Genomic DNA, 21,931 nt, shown 5'->3' with positions numbered 1-21,931 from the left:
TCAAGTTACGCGCCCTGAACTTCCTCCCTTTCCTGTGTGCACTCCAAAGCGACCTCGGTCGGTTGGTGATCCTACTAGGACAACAGAACACTAGTGGCTCCCTCTCAGCGACGAGAAAGACTCACGCTCCAATAAGCAATTTCGTAAACAGATCGATTTGAGGCTCCGCCCAGCTCTCGCTTATTGGTTTCCTTCGAGTGGATTAGTCTGTGTACAGGATGAATGGGCCGACGATTGGTCCTTTAGGACGTACATGACAGTTGTGTACACCTAGAGAGGTGTACTATCGTGTGCATTTAGAGAGTCAGTCTCTCGTTTGTCCGGTTCAGGCAGAGGCGATCCGACCGCTGCTAAATCGCTGTTTAACGATTCATTGAATCTTAAGAGTTCCAATCAGCTATTTCCGAATTGTTTAATTGCCTCTGAATAATTCAATTTCGTTTCTTTACGATTATCTTCAGTTTTGTTCTGTTCTTTATCTTGTGACTTTTTGTGATTATGTTCAGTGACACTTGTTAGTTGATCCAAGGGTGTTCTGAAAAGTTTTAGCTTGTGAGTAAAATTAATGTTGCCTATTATGTGTAAACTTTAGCTGTAATAAATCGAAAGAAATATACATTAAATAATAATACTAATAAGAGAAGACACTATCTAGAGAATAGACCTTGATATTGGATCAAAAGCAAAGTAGATAACTTCTTTGAGCTAAGCTACAAAATTGCTATGTGTATAACCACTGTTCGACTTATTTGACATCGACCTATGACCTATGAATAGTCAAACAAAATTAAGCTTTTGAAAAATAAGAGAATTGAGAGCTACCTGGGATTCTTCAATCTATTGAGACATTTATAGACATGTACCTACACACCTATCTTAATTATAACATAAAATCAATAAACTAACAAAGAATATTACCTGAACTATGTCGTAAACATCGAAAAATTTATACTTGCAATCACATGGACTTAAGAAAGGGCAAACTAATACTAATTTATAACCTTCCAATGACATTGTTATATAAACCATAATTTCTTTAATTACCCAGATACTGAACTAAAATCAGTAAAAGTAAAAGATAAAGATAAAATGAATATTAAAAAAAAACTAATTGAATGGAATAATAAATGTTTTTGTCGAAAGCTTTTCAATATAACTATCTACATATTAGACAATAAAGTCATAGGACTAGACAGAGTCAAAATTCATTGTTTCCGTCGGTTAGGTAAATTACTTCCCAAGGATTCTATACTTTCATAATAATCACGAATAAATGAAGGACAGGAAAGCAAATTAGGTACAATACAATAATATAATATAACATATCACAATATATTACAAATATAATAGAATAATAAAATATATAATATAAATATTATATCAAATAATAAGTAGGTAATACGATTAGGTGCCTACATATTAACCAGATCTTTTTCAAATACATACCAACAAATGCATTGCAGAATGCAGCACTTAGTAAAAAAAAAAAAATGCTCAACTTGAATTAAGATTATGACAGTACATCTTTATGATAATTTTTCCTCTTCAACTCTAATTTCGGATTATCAGTCACATAAAATGAAAATCAACTTAAAATTAATCAAAGATTTTAGTATAAAGGTTAGGTACCTAACAGAAAAATGCCTAGATTCACGGAAAAAATTATTCAAAACACAGTGTATCTTGATGACAGTTTATGCTCGTGTGAAAAACACTTAGAATGAGTCGAAAATCGATATGCGTATAAAAACTTAAAAATACAACACAGAAGATCCATGGATACCTATATAGAACGAAATTTGAAAACAATCGAAATTTTCAGAAAAAGAAAATATGGATATGTGAAAATTAAATTAGTATAGGTTCTGTATATGGCAAAAGATCTCGTTCAAAAATTTACCTTATCTCTCAGATGCTTATAAAAAGTGTGGAGTATTTATTGGGAATTTCACAGCGGAAAAACCATAGAATTATGACAATACCACTGCAAATTTTCCGCATTAATATCTTCCTTACATGTCCATATACAGGGTGAGTCTTTGTCTTTGACTTGTAGGTGCATGTAAAGGTATTTCAACAAAAGATCATTGTTTCCAATTCGGTTAGATTGAAAAGATAGGAACAGGCTGTGGAAAATTAATAAAAAATTGAATTTTAAGTTAGGTATACCTATCTCAAAAACGCTTCTATCGAATGGAATGGTCAGAGTTGCATTTATTATTATTAGTACAGTGTCCAACTTAGTGTCAAGAGTTGGGTTCTTAAAATTTTTAGTATTTTTATGGTACTTAATGGTCATAATGAGAAAACTGAAATACTTGGGTGATATCTTGTGTTCGAAAAAGATTCATCAAATAAATGAAAATTATATTCCAGAATTCATTCGATAAGACCGTTTCTGAGATAGAACTATAAATAATTTTTTTGTGGTTTTTCAACAACTTCTATCTTTTAAACTGAGCCTATTCAAGAAAAAAAGGTGAACAAAAAAAGTGTTTCTTTTGACCTCAAGAATCTACTGTTGAAATATTTGTACGAGTCAAAGACAAAGACTCAACCAGTGTATATCTCATTACCAAGGTTAAAATGGCATTATATGCATAGAAAAATTTCATTATCCGATTCTCAGAGAGGTACAGCTCATTATTAATACTAGAAAAATAACATTTTATCTAGGATGAATGCAAATCATGGTGAAGGAAAAAGTGGTTCTTCTGACCTCAAAATTTCACTGTTCAAATACACGTAAAATTTGAAGACTCACCCTGTATATACTATACACACATGGTCTTCTAAATATTATATAGTTAAGACACTCAAAATCTTCCCTCAATCTCAAAAGCTTCTCCGAATCCTTTCCCAAATCAGAAAACAAACCCCTAAGGGAGCATAAAATTCCGCCCGTCAGAATCCACCCTTATCCGAATAAACGTAGAAGTCTTTGAATGGAATACGACACGCAAACGACTCTGGGGCGAAAGGACCAGAGAGCGTGGATTAATTTCATTAACCTCATCAATGAGAGAATCGACAATGAGACTAAGAGGTAGTTAAATCCCTCACTCATTCAATTCTGTGGTCTCAGAAGCGCTTCCGACGCTCTAAATGTGATTCGGTGGGGTGACACCGACGCCCGGGAGTGCCGTCGCGACGGTGGCGACTGTGAGAACTTGTCCACCCCCATTCCGTATAATCAACCTTCAGCTGCTTGAATAAATACCTACCTTCGGCTGAGTGGTGGGTGGTTGGGGGTGATTAAGGGTTGATCCTGTTACGTCGATTTTTGATGGTGAAGTTCTTATACAGGGTGAGTACAAATTAGATTCTTGAGGTCAAAAGAAACACTTTTTTCTTATATCATATTTTTTGGTCCGGCCCTTGTAAAAAGATATTGGCATTTTAAATTTTCATAATGAGCTGTGCCACCCCTGGTGAAACAAAATTACCTTCAGAATAACTAGCTGAATCTATGTCACTACACATCTGTGGATCTTTCGAACAGAGTTGTATTCAGCCAAACTAACTAATTTTTCAAATTTCACAGATACTTTTTAATTTTTAATATTGAACATCAAATTACTCAAAAACGGCGCATTGTACGAGAAAATATGAAGAATACTTTTATTTTACAAAACGTTCAAATATTCATTAGATAACGTCTAACTTAGTTTCAAGAGTTAGGTTGAATTTTTGGTACTTTTATGGTCATAATGAGAAAACTAGAAGATGGGCATGGATTCATTTCATTCCATAAAACCGTTTGTGAGATAGAACTAAAAATAACATTTTTTTACGGTTTTTCCACATCCTGTACCCTGAACCTTTCAAAGCGAGCCGGTGAAGGAAAAAAAGTGTTTTTTTTCCTCAAGAATCTACTGTTAAAATACTTGTACTCACCATGTATATTGGGAAGGAATCTTGTGCAATTTCAGAATTTTTCAGTTTCAATAAGATGACGAATTTAATGATTCAAAGTCACAGAACTTTGTCTCATGATTCAAGATATAAAAGGGATTTTTTTGAAGATTATCTGTGGATTCTTCGTTGAAAAGTATCTTTAGAGGGTTCAAGTTTCAGATCTCTATTTTGCTCATACAGGAAGTTACGACATCCACTATTCTTTGTTTCTCTGAAAACGAGCTCGGAAAGGTGCAATCTATATTGCTCTAGCTTTTCTAATTTCTGTGATATAACCTCACTGGTCATAGACTCTGGGACACCCTGTATAACTCTGCGAATATTTCTTGTTTCACGAGCATGAAACACAAAACTTTAGGAAAGCTCTGTCATACAGAGATAGATTAGAAAAATAAAATACAAATTGTACGGCTTTTCATCTGTTTTTTTCTTTAGTTCTAGAGTGGCAGCTTCTGGAAGGACGTCGCCATCATTCTACCGGCACAGCAGTTGGGGGCGGGGGTGGCTCCATGGCCTACCGCCCTAACCACCATGGACGATATGGCCCATAAAGGTAAAGGTAATGTATGAAACGGTCCTCAACCATATTTGATATCATAGGAATCCTGAATACGTAGAAATATCGGAATTTGAAAGATTTAGTAAGGGTCAAGATCTACTTACCCGGTTGGCCATGAAAGTTTGGCACATTCCACTCTGTATAATACAAAAATTTGGGGTTATGACGCTTGTCAAAATATTTTTGGATTTTAAATCAGCGCTATGTCGTCCGTTTCACGTTGAAAGTCTCAGTAATTACAATTTAAATAGTATACAGGGTGTCCCAAAACTAGTGAATCAAACGTCACACTACGATAGAGTAGACCAAATACTACCGAATGACATTAGTTATGCGAAAATGTAGTACCGTTTCCGAAAAAACGTAACCTAAATTTGCCGATTTTCGAACTATTTATTTCAATCACATGGCCAGTTTGTGATTAAGGGAAGCGTTTTTCGCCTATATTAACGATAGAGTATTGTATTATCACCCCCTTTTATTCTGAGTATAAGAAATTATGTAAAAAAATTGTTTCAATTTATATAAACTGAGGTAATCGATTAACTACTAATAATTTCAATTGAGAGTGATAATACAATAATCTAGGATTAATATGAGCTAAAATAGATATCCTCAAAGACAAACTGACCCTGTGATTGACAAAAATAGTTCGAAACTCGGTAATTTTAAATATTTTCATAAAAATCTAATTATTTTGGAAACGCTACATTTTCGCTGAACTAATGTTGGTGCTATTCGATAGTATATTCCATTCACATTTATTTTAGCAGTCGGTTGGCCATGAAATAATTTTCTCAAGTTTTTGTAACTAGAACGGAGTAAGGTTGACACTCATGAAATGTCGTTAATGTCATAACGCCGTTGCCACAACTAATATCAATTTTTATTACAAAACAGCAAAGTGATTGAAAAAAGAGACGGGGTTTCAGGAAGTGCTATTTAGAATTCAGGTCCGCTCATTCAAATAGTTATACCCTGATTATCTAAAATCCACAATACGTCAGACGGTAGCGATCATATTTAATGTGAGAGAATTTATATAATGTTTCATCTGAATCTGAACGACTCATACTTCAGCTGAATGTTTCCACAATCAGAAAGATTGTGAATGAAGAGGATGACAAAGAATTTCCTTCTATTGGGAGACCCAAAAAAGTGGTGGCATTTGAGAATTTTATGTTTGAGTGAATAAATGCGAAATGTTTACTAAAGGATTTTCGATCATCGTCATCGTCATCGTAGAATAAGTTCGCGAAAATTGATTTTTCTATTTTTCATTTGACTTGTCCTATACATTGTAAATGTTTTAAGGTACCAATAAATACCTAATTAATATTAATATATCAATGCATCAAGGTGAACAGCCACAAATACGCGCCAGTTGTCCTGTTAATTGTTTATTCATGTGAAATTTTTGTTCAAAGGTGAAGTTCATCTTGACTTGAAACCTCCTTTAATTCCTTTTACTTCTATTGATGCAAGATGATTTTTGTTGAAGAATTTAACATTCTTGTAATTATCTGTTAATTCCTTTGGGAGATACCCATTCCCAACCACTGCATCATATGCATTTCATCTTGGGGTTAATATTTTCGAAATCTACAACTGATGTAACGTATTCAAACTTCAGCCAAAGAAGATAACGAACATTAACACTCCTCAAGCTAGTGCATATTATGATATTATACTGATCTCTTGTATTTTCCATGCAAACAACTGGATTTGGTACGCCTTCAATCAGTTTGTATAAACTTCAATTATGTTCGTCACATATTTTCCGAAGAGATTCGACATTGTGATAAAATACGTAATAACAGAAACTTTTACGTAGAACGGACAACATAGCGTTAATTTAAAACCCAAAAAAGTTTTGACAAGCTTCATAACCCCACATTTCCGCACTATACAGAGTGAAATGTGTCAAATGTCCATGGCCAACCGAGTGCTAAAATAAAAGTGAATGGAGTATAATTGGTCTACTCTATCATGGTGTGACGCTTGGGACACCTTGTATAATCAGAATTCGCATAAATTTTTTTTTCTGTTTGTGGGATTTTTCATCCAAGAATAACGAGGCGTCGAATTCAACCATCCCCAGAAGACACCGCGAGTCACCAAGCCCCTCTCTGTCCATCGTCTCCCGGAAAGAACAGTCCAAACAATCGATCGGACGAAATGGTTTTTCACTCAGTAAATTTCCGCGGAAAGTGGCGGAAGGAAGAGTCGCCGATTCATAAAAAAGCCTGTGTCCAAGGGACCGGGCGACGGCGTTGGCGGAGACGGGGAAAAGGTTTATATCGAGTCTATTTCCTATTCACACCCCGACCCGGGGGACGTCAACCGAGATTTGTCGACGGCATCACGCAACGACGATCAATTCCTCCGGTCCAAGACACCCCCGCTTTATCTTCCCGGAACGATCGGATTATTATTCCGAACTGCCGTACAGATATTTGACGGTTTTTCGGGCCAGTTCGACCAGCATTGAATTAACGCAATCCATCAGTGTTGTACAGGCCAATAGGGATTATTATCGATCATGATTTTTGAAATTCAGTTTTCCATTCAGTTTCATAAAAGCAGTCGGTTCCCGCAAAAATCATCCTAGATCTAGATGTGCTTCATATTCTAAAAGAGCAACTCTTCTAGTTATGTATTTCGAAATTTCATCGACCTCGGTGCAACCGTTCGGTCTTGACGATTTTTTAACTGGACCCAACTTTTTGGGAATTTTTCGAAGTTCAACTTTCGAGTCGCGTATCTTCCAGGAAAATTATAGTAGATCTCAATGTGATACATATTTTGAAAGAGCAATTCTTCTAGTGATAAATCTGAGGAGTTCATCCATCTCGGCGCAACCGTTCGGTCTTGACGAATTATCAAGTGAAACTTGCAATTTTTGAAAAATGTCGTTTCTGAGATGAAAATCTCAGCGCGTATACATCTGAGCAAAATAGCCGAATGAGCACGCCGCACCGAATGAGCGTTTATGCGGACCATTTTTCTTTCCGACGCACGGAACAGCATGAGCATGTGTTCGGAGCCGCTCCAACGGATGTGTCAGTTCAGTGCTTACGAACAGAAAACTTAGAAAAAAGGAATGATTCTATGTTCTAAGGATGAAAAACTTGTGCACTTGTGTTGATGCACACTTGTGTGTGTTGTGCTAGTGCCTCTTTCATAATTCTGTACGAGTTGCTAAAGAAGAAGAGGCGACGGCGTACTAGATGGTCTTCACAATTATATCTACAAAGAAGTCGAGACCGTAGCCTCAACAGCACATTTTTTTTGCACGACATTCAGAGTGAGGGCGACAAAATAGGGCGGTTTTCATACTATTTTATTAAATTCAAACACGTTTCTTGCGAGAAATTCATATTTAAATGTGCTCGTTCGGTTCGAGGGAACATGTCAACTAAACCCGTCCACACCGAGCACGAATTTTCTTTGATGGACCGACAAATTGCGGATCGGCTCCGCGCAACATGAGCGCGTTCGGTGCGGTGTGTTTTGTCCGTCCACATCTGAATGCTCATTCGGCTCGATGTGCTCATTCGGCTGTTTTGCTCAGATGTGTACGCGGCTTAAACTGAAAAAGATAGGTTGTCGAAATTGCTCGCAATAGATTCAGCGAGTTCGAAAACCTATATTTTCATACCAAAATTTCAAATATCTGGCCCTGTTTAGGAGAAAATAACTTTTTTTGTTTTTTCACTTTTCATTTTCGAGTTGACTTCGCAGAGCTCTCTAGAGTGCAATTCTCTATTGAATCATCAACTGTTTGGTTTTTTAGAATCTTCAAAACGAATTCTTTGCACTCCATATCCTAGGACAGTCATAGAACCTCCTGATTTTTAGACAGAGTAGCAAATAGGTCATTTTAGGGGGGTCTAACCCCTTGCTCATTTTTGACCCAAAAAATCGAGATTTTCGAAATCGAGTTTTCTTGCTAGGGTGGAAGTCTAGGCAACGCTGATTATATAACCGGAAATCCCATTTGGATCAGACGAATATAACATGAGATATCGCAGATTAAAATTTGCAATTTTTGAAAAAATGCCATTTTGAAGATGAAAATCTAAACGAAGGGAGATAGGCTTTTGTAAATGGTTGCAATAGATTCAGCGTATTCGAAAACTTAAATTTTCATACCAAACTTCCCAATATCTGACACTGTTTGAGAGAAAATAATTTTTTTTGTTTTTCCACTTTTCATTTTCGAGTTGACTTCGAAGAGCTCTCTGGAGTGTAATTCTCTATTGAATCATCAACTGTTTGGTTTTACAGAATCTTCGAAACAAATTCCATTTACTCCATATCCGAAGACGGTCAAAGAACATCCTGATTTTTAGACAGAGTAGCAAATAGGTCATTTTAGGGGGGTCTAACCCCTTGCTCATTTTTGACCCAAAAAATCGAGATTTTCGAAATCGAGTTTTGGTGCTAGGGTGGAAGCCTCGGCAATGCTGATTATATAACCGGAAATCCCAATTGGATCAGACGAATATAACATGAGATATCGCAGATTGAAATTTGCAATTTTTGAAAAAATGCCATTTTGAAGATGAAAATCTGAACGAAGAGAGATAAGCTTTTGCAAATGGTTGCAATAGATTCAGCGTATTCGAAAACCTATATTTTCATACCAAACTTCCCAATATCTGACACTGTTTGAGAGAAAATAATTTTTTTTGTTTTTCCACTTTTCATTTTCGAGTTGACTTCGAAGAGCTCTCTGGAGTGTAATTCTCTATTGAATCATCAACTGTTTGGTTTTACAGAATCTTCGAAACAAATTCCATTTACTCCATATCCGAAGACGGTCAAAGAACATCCTGATTTTTAGACAGAGTAGCAAATAGGTCATTTTAGGGGGGTCTAACCCCTTGCTCATTTTTGACCCAAAAAATCGAGATTTTCGAAATCGAGTTTTGGTGCTAGGGTGGAAGCCTTGGCAATGCTGATTATATAACCGGAAATCCCAATTGGATCAGACGAATATAACATGAGATATCGCAGATTGAAATTTGCAATTTTTGAAAAAATGCCATTTTGAAGATGAAAATCTGAACGAAGAGAGATAGGCTTTTGCAAATGTTTGCAATAGATTCAGCGTATTCGAAAACCTATATTTTCATACCAAACTTCCCAATATCCGACACTGTTTGAGAGAAAATAATTTTTTTTGTTTTTCCATTTTTCATTTTCGAGTTGACTTCGAAGAGCTCTCTGGAGTGTAATTCTCTATCGAATCATCAACTGTTTGGTTTTACAGAATCTTCGAAACAAATTCCATTCACTCCATATCCGAAGACGGTCAAAGAACATCCTGATTTTTAGACAGAGTAGCAAATAGGTCATTTTAGGGGGGTCTAACCCCTTGCTCATTTTTGACCCAAAAAATCGAGATTTTCGAAATAGAGTTTTTGTGCTAGGGTGGAAGCCTTGGCAATGCTGATTATATAACCGGAAATCCCATTTGGATCAGACGAATATAACATGAGATATCGCAGATTGAAATTTGCAATTTTTGAAAAAATGCCATTTTGAGGATGAAAATCTGAACGAAGAGAGATGGGCTTTTGCAAATGTTTGCAATAGATTCAGCGTATTCGAAAACCTATATTTTCATACCAAACTTCCCAATATCTGACACTGTTTGAGAGAAAATAATTTTTTTTGTTTTTCCACTTTTCATTTTCGAGTTGACTTCGAAGAGCTCTCTGGAGTGTAATTCTCTATTGAATCATCAACTGTTTGGTTTTACAGAATCTTCGAAACAAATTCCATTCATTCCATATCCGAAGACGGTCAAAGAACATCCTGATTTTTAGACAGAGTAGCAAATAGGTCATTTTAGGGGGGTCTAACCCCTTGCTCATTTTTGACCCAAAAAATCGAGATTTTCAAAATCGAGTTTTTGTGCTAGGGTGGAAGCCTTGGCAATGCTGATTATATAACCGGAAATCCCATTTGGATCAGACGAATATAACATGAGATATCGCAGATTGAAATTTGCAATTTTTGAAAAAATGCCATTTTGAAGATGAAAATCTGAACGAAGAGAGATAGGCTTTTGCAAATGTTTGCAATAGATTCAGCGTATTCGAAAACCTATATTTTCATACCAAACTTCCCAATATCTGACACTGTTTGAGAGAAAATAATTTTTTTTGTTTTTCCACTTTTCATTTTCGAGTTGACTTCGAAGAGCTCTCTGGAGTGTAATTCTCTATTGAATCATCAACTGTTTGGTTTTACAGAATCTTCGAAACAAATTCCATTTACTCCATATCCGAAGACGGTCAAAGAACATCCTGATTTTTAGACAGAGTAGCAAATAGGTCATTTTAGGGGGGTCTAACCCCTTGCTCATTTTTGACCTGAAAAATCGAGATTTTCGAAATCGAGTTTTTGTGCTAGGGTGGAAGCCTTGGCAATGCTGATTATATAACCGGAAATCCCATTTGGATCAGACGAATATAACATGAGATATCGCAGATTGAAATTTGCAATTTTTGAAAAAATGCCATTTTGAAGATGAAAATCTAAACGAAGAGAGAAAGGCTTTTGCAAATGGTTGCAATAGATTCAGCGTATTCGAAAACCTATATTTTCATACCAAACTCTCTAATATCTGACACTGTTTGAGAGAAAATAAAGTTTTTTTGTTTTTCCACTTTTCATTTTCGAGTTGACTTCGAAGAGCTCTCTGGAGTGTAATTCTCTATTGAATCATCAACTGTTTGGTTTTACAGAATATTCGAAACAAATTCCATTCACTCCATATCCGAAGACGGTCAAAGAACATCCTGATTTTTAGACAGAGTAGCAAATAGGTCATTTTAGGGGGGTCTAACCCCTTGCTCATTTTTGACCCAAAAAATCGAGATTTTCGAAATCGAGTTTTGGTGCTAGGGTGGAAGCCTTGGCAATGCTGATTATATAACCGGAAATCCCAATTGGATCAGACGAATCTAACATGAGATATCGCAGATTGAAATTTGCAATTTTTGAAAAAATGCCATTTTGAAGATGAAAATCTGAAAGAAGAGAGATAGGCTTTTGCAAATGTTTGCAATAGATTCAGCGTATTCGAAAACCTATATTTTCATACCAAACTTCCCAATATCCGACACTGTTTGAGAGAAAATAATTTTTTTTTTTCCACTTTTCATTTTCGAGTTGACTTCGAAGAGCTCTCTGGAGTGTAATTCTCTATTGAATCATCAACTGTTTGGTTTTACAGAATCTTCGAAACAAATTCCATTCACTCCATATCCGAAGACGGTCAAAGAACATCCTGATTTTTAGACAGAGTAGCAAATAGGTCATTTTAGGGGGTCTAACCCCTTGCTCATTTTTGACCCAAAAAATCGAGATTTTCGAAATCGAGTTTTTGTGCTAGGGTGGAAGCCTTGGCAATGCTGATTATATAACCGGAAATCCCATTTGGATCAGACGAATATAACATGAGATATCGCAGATTGAAATTTGCAATTTTTGAAAAAATGCCATTTTGAAGATGAAAATCTGAACGAAGAGAGATAGGCTTTTGCAAATGTTTGCAATAGATTCAGCGTATTCGAAAACCTATATTTTCATACGAAACTTCCCAATATCTGACACTGTTTGAGAGAAAATAATTTTTTTTGTTTTTCCACTTTTCATTTTCGAGTTGACTTCGAAGAGCTCTCTGGAGTGTAATTCTCTATTGAATCATCAACTATTTGGTTTTACAGAATCTTCGAAACAAATTCCATTCATTCCATATCTGAAGACGGTCAAAGAACATCCTGATTTTTAGACAGAGTAGCAAATAGGTCATTTTAGGGGGGTCTAACCCCTTGCTCATTTTTGACCCAAAAAATCGAGATTTTCGAAATCGAGTTTTTGTGCTAGGGTGGAAGCCTTGGCAATGCTGATTATATAACCGGAAATCCCATTTGGATCAGACGAATATAACATGAGATATCGCAGATTGAAATTTGCAATTTTTGAAAAAATGCCATTTTGAAGATGAAAATCTGAACGAAGAGAGATAGGCTTTTGCGAATGGTTGCAATAGATTCAGCGAGTTCGAAAACCTATATTTTCATACCAAACTTCTTAATATCTGACACTGTTTGAGAGAAAATAATTTTTTTTGTTTTTCTACTTTTCATTTTCGAGTTGACTTCGAAGAGCTCTCTGGAGTGTAATTCTCTATTGAATCATCAACTGTTTGGTTTTCCAGAATCTTCGAAACAAATTCCATTCACTCCATATCCGAAGACAGTCAAAGAACATCCTGATTTTTAGACAGAGTAGCAAATAGGTCATTTTAGGGGGGTCTAACCCCTTGCTCATTTTTGACCCAAAAAATCGAGATTTTCGAAATCGAGTTTTTGTGCTGGGGTAGAAGCCTTGGCAATGCTGATTATATAACCGGAAATCCTAATTGGATCAGACGAATATAACATGAGAGATCGCAGATTGAAATTTGCAATTTTTGAAAAAATGCCATTTTGAGGATGAAAATCTAAACGAAGAGAGATAGGCTTTTGCAAATGGTTGCAATAGATTCAGCGTATTCGAAAACCTATATTTTCATACCAAACTTCCCAATATCTGACACTGTTTGAGAGAAAATAATTTTTTTTGTTTTTCCACTTTTCATTTTCGAGTTGACTTCGAAGAGCTCTCTGGAGTGTAATTCTCTATTGAATCATCAACTGTTTGGTTTTACAGAATATTCGAAACAAATTCCATTCACTCCATATCCGAAGACGGTCAAAGAACATCCTGATTTTTAGACAGAGTAGCAAATAGGTCATTTTAGGGGGGTCTAACCCCTTGCTCATTTTTGACCTGAAAAATCGAGATTTTCGAAATCGAGTTTTTGTGCTAGGGTGGAAGCTTTGGCAATGCTGATTATATAACCGGAAATCCCATTTGGATCAGACGAATATAACATGAGATATCGCAGATTGAAATTTGCAATTTTTGAAAAAATGCCATTTTGAAGATGAAAATCTAAACGAAGAGAGAAAGGCTTTTGCAAATGGTTGCAATAGATTCAGCGTATTCGAAAACCTATATTTTCATACCAAACTCTCCAATATCTGACACTGTTTGAGAGAAAATAAGTTTTTTTGTTTTTCCACTTTTCATTTTCGAGTTGACTTCGAAGAGCTCTCCGGAGTGTAATTCTCTATTGAATCATCAACTGTTTGGTTTTCTAGAATCTTCAAAACAAATTCTATGCACTCCTTATCCTGAGACAGTAATATATAGCTTCAAAATTGCGTGTCCACAATCACTCCAAATGCATCAATTTTGAGAATTCAATCTAGATATTTATTCACATTTCTTCGATCAAAACTCAATCCATATCCAAACAAGAACTAAGGGATATAACGAGAGAAAATCCGAATAGGCATCCTGCTGTGTTCAAGCGCGACGCCGAAGCACAGGGTGAATTATTGGGGTCGTGCACCTTGAGAATAAAAGAATAGGAAATGCTTCGACAGTTCTTATAACTATATATATATAGACGACTGACCCCTCAATCTTGTTCTTTTCTCATCAGCAGGGAAGTTCAAATCGATTGAAGTTTAGTTACAGTAATTACAAGGTCGCTCTCACGGAACACCCTGTGGATTATTGTGGGAAGTTTGGGGCGCGGAATCACTTTGTGCACACACGCCCTTAGGTGCACTTTGTTGACTGCGACCCTTGTTGGTTTTCGATCAATTCAGATCACATTATTCAGATTCCTTCATTTTCGAATAAGTTTATATTTGTTGGATATGGAAAAAGAATTTCATAAGTTTGGTACACATGTGTAAATTGATATACCTACTCTTCGACAATACTCATACGAGGATATATTGATATCTAAGTTAGCCTAGACCAGTTCCATGCATAAAAAAAATGTTGCGTTATCATAGCGAAGAACAATAACTCATTAGAAGTATCAGTGTGAAGTTGAAGATCAAAAAAGTAAACCAGAGTTACGCAATAAATTGAAAGAAAGAAGATATCCACCGAAATTGTGAAAGCTATCCAAAGGTGTTTTTGCAGGACAACGCCCCTGCACACAAATCTCATGTTGCCATGCCAAAAATTCGTGATTTAGGGTTTGAATTACTAGAAAACTCCCCTTATTCACCAGATTTGGCTCCATCCTACTATCATCTCTTTCCTCAACTGAAAAAAAGTTTGAAAGGTCGTTAATTTTCTTTCAACGAGAAGGTATTCTATTTTAAAGGTCTAGAGACGTTGTAGGTTCACTGTAATAAATGTATCCAATTAAGAGGAGAATATGTTGAGTAAAAAATATTTTGACATTGAAATTTTGTTTGGTTCTATAGTAGGTTAAGAATTTTTCAATATATACTCGTATTTAAAACAAAACACTGTCTTTGATTCATTTCAAGTTAGATTAGCACTAGATGGACACACACGTTCTGCTTCAAAGACGATCTTCAGCTTATTAAGCTGTTATCCGCCACACCTCAAGCAGCCTATACTCTCAGTGCGGCCTATTCAAGGAACACAACCATCGAAAATTCCCTATAAATATGAAATATCCTCTATATCGTCTCCCGGAAAAAGAAAGCTCGTAAATCAGGAAAATCAGTCTTTCGAAAACACAAAAGCCCTTTATTCGTATCTCCGCGTGACAAATGGAATCTGGTAGTGAAAGGTGAGCACTTTTCCGTTTTTATATATCGGGCAGATCACGCATGAAGAAATCTGCCCTGATGGAAGACCAGGGAGGTCGCTAGCGAATAGGGGGTGAAGACTGCTATCACTCCAAGTGTTCACACCGCGTTAAAATTGGGGGATGAAAGTGAAAATAGTGACTAATGGATGAGCTTTCACTTTCGTTTTGGGGTTGGCAATGAAAAATCAGGGGATTTCAGGTGGAAATGAAAATGAATGTCCAGAATAGATGCCTGCTGATTATTAACATAGTTTCTTCACCGATTGGGTGTTGAGAATGCATGAGGTTAACCTGAACTTCACCGAGAATTCATTATGAGAGATGATACATATTTTCACTCTGGAACCTTGATTTATAACTAGCTGGAGAACTATCCTCTAGCGCCTATTTATGTTAGGTAAACGTCAAAAAAACCCGAATTTCTGAAGCAGGGTGATTTTTTCACTCATACAAATATTTTAACAGTAGATTCTTGATGTCAATAGAAACACTGTTTTCCTGTACCATTTTTTCCAAATCGGCTCGGTTTTAAAGAAACAGGCTGTTGAAAACCCATAAAAAAAAATAAAAATGTTATTTTTAGCTCTATCTGACAAACGGTTTCATCGAATGAAATGAATTCCGGACTATAGTTTTTCATTAATTTGATCGATCTTTCTCGAGCACAAGACATCACCCACGTCTTCCAGTTTTCTCATGATGACCATTACGTACCATAAAAATACCGAAAATTCAAAGAACCCAAATCTTGAGACTAAGTTGGACGCTATCTAATGAATATTTGAACGTTTTGTGGAATATTTTCTTGTATAATGAGCCGTTTTGCAGTAATTTGCTCAAAAATAAAAAGATATCTGTAAAATTCGAAAAATTGAGTACTTCAACCGAATCCAACTCTTTTTAAAAGATCCACAGATGTATATAATGCCACAGATTTAGCTATAGTTATTTCAAAGGTAGATCATTATGAAAACTTTTTTTATCAGGGCCGAATCGGAAAAAATGGTATAGGAAAAAAGTGTTTCTTTGGACCTCACGAATCTACTGTTAAAATATTTGTACAAGTTAAAAATTCACCCTGTATATTGATGTTCCTCTGTCGATCCATGAAGACAAGGAGATGATTCGTGTGGTTATCACAAGTTCCAAATGTGCGAAAATTCTCCATCCCCAATTCTCTCACGATACAGAGAACGAAACAGTTATATTATTTCCAGTTGAAAAGAAATTTTTCTAGTCAATATCCTCATTCGACACGCCATTCAGCCTATACTCCAAAATCGGAATTCCGGTTTTCCATCTGAAAATCCAGTTCCGCACCGAATATTTTCAAGGCCGACTGTATGGGCCGAACCGGTCCTGAAATGGGCGGGGGAAGGAAGCACTCCACGGTAAGAAATCAGGAGTGTATAGAATGGCAGTGAAATCGCGGGGTGTTCCACAAAGACCTAAAGACATCCCTCTCATCTCCTGGCTTTAGAACCTCTGTTACCCCCTTTGTGCTTCCCATTCATATTATTTATTATTGTTGTGTTGGCATCACTTGCTGAAATCTGATTTATCGCCGGCACCGTTAGGTTCTTCAATAAGTCGCTCTGGCTGCGTTGGATGTTTTGAGAAACTGGATCCTTTATTAAAAGATGATATAATGATGTGGCGAGTCTATTCAGTGGATAAGCCATAACTTTATATGTGGGATCTACTCGGTCATTTGGAATTCGCCGGATAATGCGTATTCTTTTCTGTGTTCTCGACGGAATATATGTGATCTAGCGTAGCTGTATTTTTTCATTTCTATCCTTGATCAATTTATGGAAACTGTTTCTCAGATTGGCTACACTGCTTTTGGGATGAATCAGATTTGAGGCAGTCTATACTCCATTCATTTTCATTTTAGCACTCGGTTGGCCATAGAAATTTGACACATTTCACTCTGTATGGTACGAAAATATGGGGTTATGAAGCTTGTCAAAACATTTTTGAGTTTTAAATCAACGCTATGTTGCCCGGTCTACGTAAAAGTTTCTGTTATTACGTATTTTATCACAATGTCGAATCTCTTCGGAAAATATGTGACGAACATAATTGAAGTTTATACAAACTGATTGAAGATATACCAAATCCAGTAATTTGCATAGAAAATACAAGAGATCAGTATAATATCATAATATGCACTAGCTTGAGGAGAGTTAATGTTCGTTATTTTCTTTGGCTAAAGTTTGAATACGTTACATCAGTTGTAGATTTCAAAAATATAAACCCGAAGATGAAATGCATATGATGCAGTGGTTGGGAATGGGTATTTCCTGAAGGAATTAACAGTTAATTACAATAATGTTCAATTCTTCAACAAAAATCATCTTGCATCAATATAAATAAAAGGAATTAAAGAAAGTTTCAATCAAGATGAACTTCACCTTTGAACGAAAATTTTACATGAATAAACAATAAGCAGGACAACTGGCGCGTATTTGTGGCTGTTCATCTTAATGCATTGATATAATAATAATGATTAGGTATTTATTGGTACCTTAAGACATTTACAATGTATAGGACAAGTCAAATGAAAAATAGAAAAATCAATTTTCGGGAACTTATTCTACGATGACATTCATCGAAAATCCTGTAGTAAACTTTTCGCTTTAATTCACTCAAACATAAAATTCTCAAATGCCACCACTTTTTTGGGTCTCCCAATAGAAGGAAATTTTTTGCAATCCTCTTCATTCACAATCTTTCTGATTGTGGAAATATTCAGCTGAAATATAAGTCGTTTAGATTCAGGTGAAACATTATGTATATGAATTCTCTTACATTGAATATGTTCGCTACCGTCTGACGTATTGTGGATTTTAGAATATCAGGGTATAACTATTTGAATGAGCGGACCTGAATTCTAAATAGCACTTCCTGAAACCCTGTCTCTTTTTTTCAATCACTTTCTGCATTTTCGTAATAAAAATTCAAAAAATTGATATTAGTTGTGGCAACGGCGTTATGACATTAACGACATTTCATGAGTGCCAACCTTACTCCGTTCTAGTTACAAAAACTTGAGAAAATTATTTCATGGCCAACCGACTGCTAAAATAAATGTGAATGCAGTATCCAGATTTCTAAATCGTTATTCTGGAAGTTTTTTTAATATTTTTTTTTAATATTTTATGAACAAGGAACCTACATGTATATGGATTTGGCACCTTTATTAGAATAATATTGTTTCAACCAAGTTTCCAAATGAAGCAAAGCTTGTACTGCTTCCTACGCTTGGAGGTTGCAAATCGATTTTTCCGCGTTTACCCTGGGAACAAGGTAAATATTTGCCAAGAAAACTGATTTCCACGGTAGGGGCACGCACATCTACATAAAGTGGAATATATTATAATTGCCACCGGAATGACAGGAGTGATATGGCTTGTGGCAACAAGGAAGAGATTCATCCATTGACGCGTCGATGGAAATTTTGTGCTACAAACTGAATATACAGGGTGAGTCTTTGACTCGTACAACAGAAGATTCTTGAGGTAACATTTTTTCCCTCTACCATTTTTTCCGAATCGGCTCGGTTCAAAAGATACAGGCTGTTGAAAAAACATAAGAAAATGTTTTTAGTTCTATCTCACAAACGGTTTCATCGAATGAAATGAATTTCGGATTATAGTTTCTCATTTATTTGATGAATCTTCTTCGACCACAAGATATCGCCCACGTCCTCCAGTTTTCTCATTATCACCATTACGTATCATAAAAATACCAAAAATTCAAAGAACCTAACACTTGAAACTAAATAGAACGTTATCTAATGAATATTTGAACGTCTTGTAAAATGAAAGTGTTCTTCATATTTTCTTGTATAATACGCCGTTTTCGAGTAATTTGATGTTCACAAATAGAAAATATCTGTGAAATTCGAAAAATTGGGTACTTTGACCGAATGCAACATTTTTTAAATGATCGACAAATGTATAGTGTCACGTGTCACAGATTTAGTTATTTTGAAGATAATTTCGTTTTTACAAGGGTGGCACAGCTCATTAGGAAAACTTAAAATGGTTATATCTTTTTATCAGGGCTGAATCGGAAAAAATGTTATGGAAAAAAAGTGTTTCTTTTGACCTCACGAATCTACTGTTAAAATATTTGTTCGAGTCAAATACTCACCCTTTATATCATTGATAACGAATTAAATCCTCACCTTGAATAGGTGGAAGGTTCAAGTTGGCTCAGTATTCAGAAAAAAAATAGGCATCCTAACATGAAAGGTGAATTAAATTATAACAAGATTGACAAGCAATAAAAGCCACTTGAACTCATATGGCAGAAACACGAACCCCATACTGTTGGTATTATTCAAATCATTTTACTACTTGTCGGAAATTGAACCGAAGCTGTCGTGAAACTAGAGATGAACATAAAATTACAGCATGTACAGTTCGCAAATCGTAAATGTTACGCAGGACTAGATTTTCTGCCTGTTTCAAACGGCGATCGAATATCATTTCTGTTCTAGTCGTAAAATGATACACGGTAACTATATTTATTACGATTATGCGGTTGTTTTGTTACGATCGAATTGCTAAGAATTTAAAGAGGGGATTTTCAAGGTTTGTTGAAGATTTATAGGAAGCTGAATATTTGTACTTGAATTTATTCGAGACCATAAAACCACAATCGTATCGATTGGGTAGTGGATTCATCATTTAACCTTCATCTCATCAACTGGGCCCATTACCTGTTGATACATTAATTTATATAACCAGTATCTTCCAGTAAAACTTCTCGCATATGAGAAATGTCTCCGAGTATTACCTAAACGATCTAAAGTTCCCCTATACACCCTTAACACCTAATGCATTGTGAAATTCGCTCAAAAGATACAGAGGTGGCAAATTTCAAGCCGAATACCGTCGTCACAGAAATGGGGTAATAAGTAGGTATATACATCGGTCGAAACGGTCTGTAATGAATTCAAATGATTCAGATTTATTGTAAACACGCCGAGCACAATGGGTCGGTCTACACAAAGGACTACTCACAGGTCGGCATGAAACTAGTATCGACAAATATCCGATGAATAGGCTTAACCGGGATGCCTATTTCGAACAGATAGACAGGACAGCGACGGTTGGGATAGGCAATTGCACCAAGGCTCAGATTATGCTAGTGGTTTTCTCCACTGCTCCACAAAAGTTAATGAAGTTTTGTGGCGATTCTTGTTGTTTCGAAGAATTTTGCATCAGTTATTGATTAACATTCATCTTTGATTCAATATCTGAAAATTTGTTTTGTAATGATGCCTAGACGTGAACATAGTGCTAAAGAAGCCAATAGATCTATTGGTAACATCAAGGTAGGACCTAATCAAGAAGACTTTGCGAATTTCTTCAAGTTAATGGAAGCGTAGTTTCCCAACACGTCTATCGATATCGAGAAACTGGAAATGTGACCAGAAGACCGAGAATTGGAAGCCCAAGATCTACCACTCCTGTACAAGATCGGTTTCTCACTGTGTCTAACCGTAGTACCTTTGAGTACTTGTGGTATCATGAAACAGTGGCTTTTGAACGCTTCTGGTGTTTTGGTTTCGATTGAAACCGTTCGTCGAAAGACTTCGAGAAGTTAATATTCGAGAAGTTAATATATCCAGGATTGGAATGGACCAATAAGTACGTAAATTGAAACGATCAAGGAAGGTCATTTGTGGAGCAGTACCTAAAAGGATATATTGAAAAATTCTTAGCCTACTATAGAACCAAACAAAATTTCAATGACAAAATATTTTATTACTCAACATATTCTCCTCTTAATTGGATACATTTATTACAGCGAACCTGCAACGTCTCTAGACATTTCAAAAAAAATGTTTCTTCTTGTTCTGCAAACCAGACCTCCACAGCTTTTATTACCTCCTCGTTGGAAGAAAATTTACGACCTTTTGAACTTTTTTTCAGTTGAGGAAAGAGATGGAGTCGGATGGAGCCAAATCTGGTCAATAAGGGGGGTGTTCTGGTAATTGAAACCCTAAATCACGAATTTTTTGCATGGCAACATGAGATTTGTGTGCAGAGGCGTTGTATTGCAAAAACAAAATACCTTTGGATAGCTTTCCGCGTCTTTTCTCTTTAATTACGGTCATTACTGACCGTAGAGTGGTCAGTAATGTCGAATAGTAATCTCCGGTTATTGTTCTATCCTGGTCCAAAAAATCGATCATGATTACTCCATAGCAATTCCTTAAAACTGAAGTAAGAACTTTTCCAGCAGATTTTTGGATACGAAACTTCTTAGGTCTTGGAAACTTTTCCAGCAGATTTTTGGATACGAAACTTCTTAGGTCTTGGAGAACCAGAGGGTCGCCATTCCATCGATTATTGCTTTGTTTCTGCGTCGTAGAAATGTACCCAAGTCTCATCCGTAGTTACAACGGTTTAAGAAGTCTACGTCGTTTTCAAATCGAGCACAGATCGAACGCGATGCTGCTACCCTTGCACGCTTTTGGTCAACATTCAAACATTTGGGGATCCATTTTGCAGCAATTTTTCTCATGTCCAAATTGACGTGAACCATATGATGAACGCGTTCGTATGAAAAATTCAGTGCTTCAGATATCCGTTTTAGCCCAATAAAATGATAAAATTATGTCATAAACTGTATCGATATTTTAGGGGACTGACACAGAAACTGGCCTTCTCGATCGGTCATCATCTTCAATGAAAAATTTACCTTTTTTGAAGCTTGCA

At 36.0% G+C, this 21,931-nt stretch overlaps 1 protein-coding gene across 4 annotated transcripts in view; it reads left to right on the top strand.

The window, feature by feature from the left end:
* The first annotated feature begins 265 nt into the window (after positions 1–265).
* The window catches only part of LOC123310191 (paired box protein Pax-6-like), a 90,397-nt gene continuing 68,731 nt past the window's right edge, over positions 266–21,931 (top strand). For 2 of the 4 annotated variants that reach the window (XM_044893616.1, XM_044893612.1), the window contains exons 1-2: positions 266–552; positions 4,354–4,471. In XM_044893616.1, coding sequence (XP_044749551.1) covers positions 4,450–4,471 — 22 coding nt within the window. In that variant the 5' untranslated portion in view covers positions 266–552; positions 4,354–4,449. Of the gene's footprint in view, positions 553–4,353; positions 4,478–21,931 lie in introns of those variants that run through there. The other 2 variants (XM_044893613.1, XM_044893614.1) reach the window with 2 other exon arrangements.

Source organism: Coccinella septempunctata, chromosome 3, assembly GCF_907165205.1.
Source record: "Coccinella septempunctata chromosome 3, icCocSept1.1, whole genome shotgun sequence".
NCBI classification, from domain to species: domain Eukaryota; kingdom Metazoa; phylum Arthropoda; class Insecta; order Coleoptera; family Coccinellidae; genus Coccinella; species Coccinella septempunctata.
The sequence above is the reverse complement of the archived record's forward strand: the minus strand, read 5'-3'. Positions and strand labels throughout refer to the sequence as shown.